This window comes from Pseudorasbora parva, chromosome 15 (assembly GCF_024679245.1).
Source record: "Pseudorasbora parva isolate DD20220531a chromosome 15, ASM2467924v1, whole genome shotgun sequence".
Taxonomy (NCBI): domain Eukaryota; kingdom Metazoa; phylum Chordata; class Actinopteri; order Cypriniformes; family Gobionidae; genus Pseudorasbora; species Pseudorasbora parva.
The window spans coordinates 13928712-13932649 of record NC_090186.1 but is presented as its reverse complement, the minus strand read 5'-3'; the positions used below and the strand labels follow the sequence as shown (position 1 = coordinate 13932649).

Sequence of the window (3938 nt, the reverse complement as noted above, 5' to 3'; positions counted from 1 at the left end):
GGGTTTTTTTTTCTCTTTCTCTCACAGCGAGAAGGATCGTCGCATCATTACCTGTTTGCTGTGTTTCAAGCCACAGGAGATGCTGCCGAACCACTTGTTGAGGGTCTGCATGAAGAACAAGACGGATGAGGAGAGGAGAGCAGAGGTGGAGAGAGCGAAAAACTCCATGAAGGCCTGGACCCTCCGAGGCAGAACTTGGGACTACAACGTCATGGTCAAGCGGTACCCCGATGAGGCCTCCAGACAGGCTCTTCTGGAAGACCTGCGCGAAAGAAATTTTTTGATACTGAATGACCCCGAGGCTGGACAGGACGCAGAGGCTGAATCCAGTAACAGACCACCAGGCGCTGCGAAGTGAGTTGTTATTCGCTAGTTCTAGTTACTTTTCATTCAATGCAATTTTCGAATTAAATAAATTAAATTTATTTGAAATTAATTTCAATTTAATTTAATATTGGAATAATGCCTTATTTATTTATTTTAAACAATTTTTTAATCTAATCATTCCAGGCCCGTTCAGCCGACTCTCCAAGACTGCCAGAGGGTCCTCAGATTAGCAGAGGCAGACATGCTGGTCATCCACAGGAAGCTGCTGGGCCAGCAGCATGTGGAAGAAGACCAAAGGACGCTGTTTCGCTACTTCTGCGAAGCCATCTTGGTCCTGAGGTACTTCCAGCGACCGGAAGCAGTGATGGCATTTAAAGTAAGTACTTTTACTTTGCAGTGTTTCTTCAGTGTGTATAAAGTCAGTCACTCACTGTGTTCTATTGTTTTCCAGGCTTCAGACTGGATCAACAAGTCACATGTTGATGGACGAATTCGCATGGAAGTGCAATCCACTAAGCAGAGTGCAACCTTTTCCATCACAGAGGAGGACTCTGCTGTAAGTTCTCTAATCCCATAAAAAAAAGAAAAAAAAAAGCCATGCCTATGGGAAAAAGTGTCGTACTCTCAGCAATTAGAGCACAGAATTTACATGTTTATATTTTTGTGACCAATAATATGTGTATTCCGTAAAGTATGTGTATGTTTGGGGTGCAGAATGTTGCACCTGGTAGGAAGCATAATTCCTCTACCGAGGACAATAAAGTATAAATCTGAATCTGAAATCTGAATCTTATCAGGGTCAGAAGTCAGATCTCTTAAAGTTTTCATTAATGAGTTAACTTCATATCTGACATCTCCACAGATGCTGGACACATACTTCCAGAAGATTCGTCCAGGATATCTGCAGGACAGTGTGGACGACCGGGGCAGATTTTTCCTGTCCAAACAAGGGCTGCCAGTTGGTAACATCACGAGTGACCTCAGGCGGCTGCATGAACAGTACGTTTTAACAGGATCATTGTTTAATGGTGTATGCATTTATATGCACTGTACTGAGAAATATAAAATGATGTCTTTATATTTTAATATAAAGTCTGGCTTATGCCCTACATAAAGTTCAAACAATATGAATTTGTGTCATTCAAATACACTGACAGAATTGAGGGATAATCTGGGATTTTTCATTCATTGCAGGTACGATTTGCCAAGCTTTTCAAGCCAGCAAGCCAGAAGGGCCCAAAGTACTATGCCATGGTATGTGTCATCATGGAAAACACACAACAATCATATAATTTCTGTTTGTCAGCTACTTCCCAGGTCTGTCTAGATTTTTTTGTCAGATTTTGAACATGAAATATTCTCTAATTTTCAGCTCTTCTTCTGTTGAGCCGGCCGACGAGAGGAGAGGTCGCAAACAGAAGAGAGGCAGGGGCGCAGCTGACCAGGAGGACAGGGACTTTGGTGCGTTTCTCCAGCAGTTCCCAGCGGAGGCGAGCAGCAGCCCTCCCACGAAAAAGAAGCGGACCGCTGCAGGGTTTCCACCTGACAGAGTATTCTATGACAGGTGGAGGTCTGTGCAGTTGGCCAAACGGGAGGAGCACCTCTTGTGTGAGTTGATGTGGTTTATTAGTATTTAAAACAATGAATACATATCTCTACAATCAAAGGAACATAAGTCACATTTTTTGCATATTAAAAAGTGTATTCATTTAACATTTGTCTTTGACAGCCCAGTGTTCGAGGCGCCCCCCGACTGTCAGCAAGGTGTCTCTGATGATCCTAAAAGAGGGTTGGACTGGCAACTGTCCTCGACCCCAGGACGTAGTGACAAAGTGGAAACCCGTCACTAGGGTGGAGGTCGAGTCAGATCCAAGGATCATTGCTATGGTCCAGAATCAAAAGTGGACAGGCCTGGCCCTCAAGGACTTCGGTGCAAAAGGACAAGGTATGTAAACATCACACATAAAAATGCATACCATTTTTGTCTTGTGAGCATATATTTTTACCCCGGGAATGAATCCTAATTGCACCTCCTTTCCACCACAGGAGTTGTTGCCACCAAAGCCTTCGCCATGGGCTCCATTGTTTGTGATTACCATGGCAAGGTAATCACAGGAGCAGAGGGCCGGAAGTTGATCAAGTCCATCGAGGGTGACATGGGCTACCTTTTCTTCTTCCACAATGCTGGACGGGACCTCTGTGTGGACGCTGAGACGTTCCCGTGCCAGTGTCACCCCACAGAAAGTACCATGGGCCGGAAGATCAACCACTCTTCCAAGAGAGCTAACCTGAGGCCGGTCCATTGCCTGATGAACTTCCCGGAAGGACAGAGGGATGTCATTCTGTTCCAGGCCAAGAGAGACATTGGTTTGTGCGAGGAGCTGCTGTTTGACTACGGCGTCAAGCGAAAGTCTTTTCGAGGAGAAGGACTGATCCTCGACTGGCTGGATGACTGAACCCATCAGGCCATTCATTCACCGGTTGATTAATGTTGTATGTTACAAGACTGAATCCTGGAGCCGGGTTGGCTGGATGTTTTTTATTTTTTTTTTTCAAATAAAAATATTTTTTATACACACCTTTAATGTGACTTGATTTTATTGCAAAACACAACACATCAGTGAAAGGCATGAATCTAGGCATGAACCTTAGTCAGCATCAAATATATCCTCTTTGTTGAGACCAGTGGTGAAAAGAGTACTGAACACGCATACTCAAGTAAAAGTACACTTACTTGTCAAAAATGTAATGCTTAAAAAAGTTTTAAATAACTCATCATTTAAGTAGCACTGGCCCAACTCATTAGCACTTCAATGGACTCGGTGTGTGTGCGCGCGCTGTGTGTGTGTGTGTGTGTGTGTGTGTGTGAGAGAGAGAGAGAGAGAGAGAGAGAGAGAGAGAGAGAGAGAGAGAGAGAGAGAGAGAGAGAGAGAGAGAGAGAGAGAGAGAGAGAGAGAGAGAGAGACTCTTAAAGAAAATATATTTTTAAAATAAAGATAAAAATAGCTTGGAATTGGGCTCATTTACAAAGATTTTGGCGAGAATATACAATCTTTGTAAATTACCCCAATTCGAAGCTATTTTTTAATTTATTTTTTAATCATAATACAGCATAACATTGCCAGATTACAAATGTGTGAATGAATTTAATATGTCTTGTTCAGGACGTTTTTTTGGTATGCAGGTAATTCGGTCCAGTTGCCTGTACGAATTTATTTATTGCTCCTTAAAACAAAGTGCAATTAGAGTGTGTCTTATATCAGCGGAAAGGTCATGTTATACAGTTTAACATAAGCCCAAGGTCAAAGTGTTGCGTTGTTCGCAGCCTGAGAAAACAGGGATCACATAAACCTATGGGGCAAATGGGCCTGGTTTTTTTGGGTGAGACCAGGGTAAGAGCGCATCACCTGGGCAGTATTTTTACCTGGTCTCACCAGAAAACTTGCTGTGAAAGCTTGGATTCAGGGATAGCATTTTATGTTTCATTAGCTTTTACTTTGGCCCATATTAATGTTTATGGGCTTAATTTAAAGAGGGGATTCAGGGCTACAATTTTAATTATGAAAAATGCAATTCTTAGTCTCATGGCCTGAACAACTGGCCAAAAAATA

General features: G+C 42.8%; 1 protein-coding gene across 1 annotated transcript in view; it reads left to right on the top strand.

Annotated features, from left to right (window-relative positions):
* The window catches only part of LOC137041165 (uncharacterized), a 3662-nt gene extending 810 nt beyond the window's left edge, over positions 1–2852 (top strand). Inside the window, exons 2-9 of the mRNA XM_067417188.1 lie at positions 28–354; positions 511–703; positions 779–883; positions 1190–1326; positions 1522–1581; positions 1700–1935; positions 2057–2272; positions 2374–2852. Coding sequence (XP_067273289.1) covers positions 28–354; positions 511–703; positions 779–883; positions 1190–1326; positions 1522–1581; positions 1700–1935; positions 2057–2272; positions 2374–2783 — 1684 coding nt within the window. The 3' untranslated portion in view covers positions 2784–2852. The remainder of the gene's footprint in view (positions 1–27; positions 355–510; positions 704–778; positions 884–1189; positions 1327–1521; positions 1582–1699; positions 1936–2056; positions 2273–2373) is intronic.
* Positions 2853–3938: the final 1086 nt, after the last annotated feature.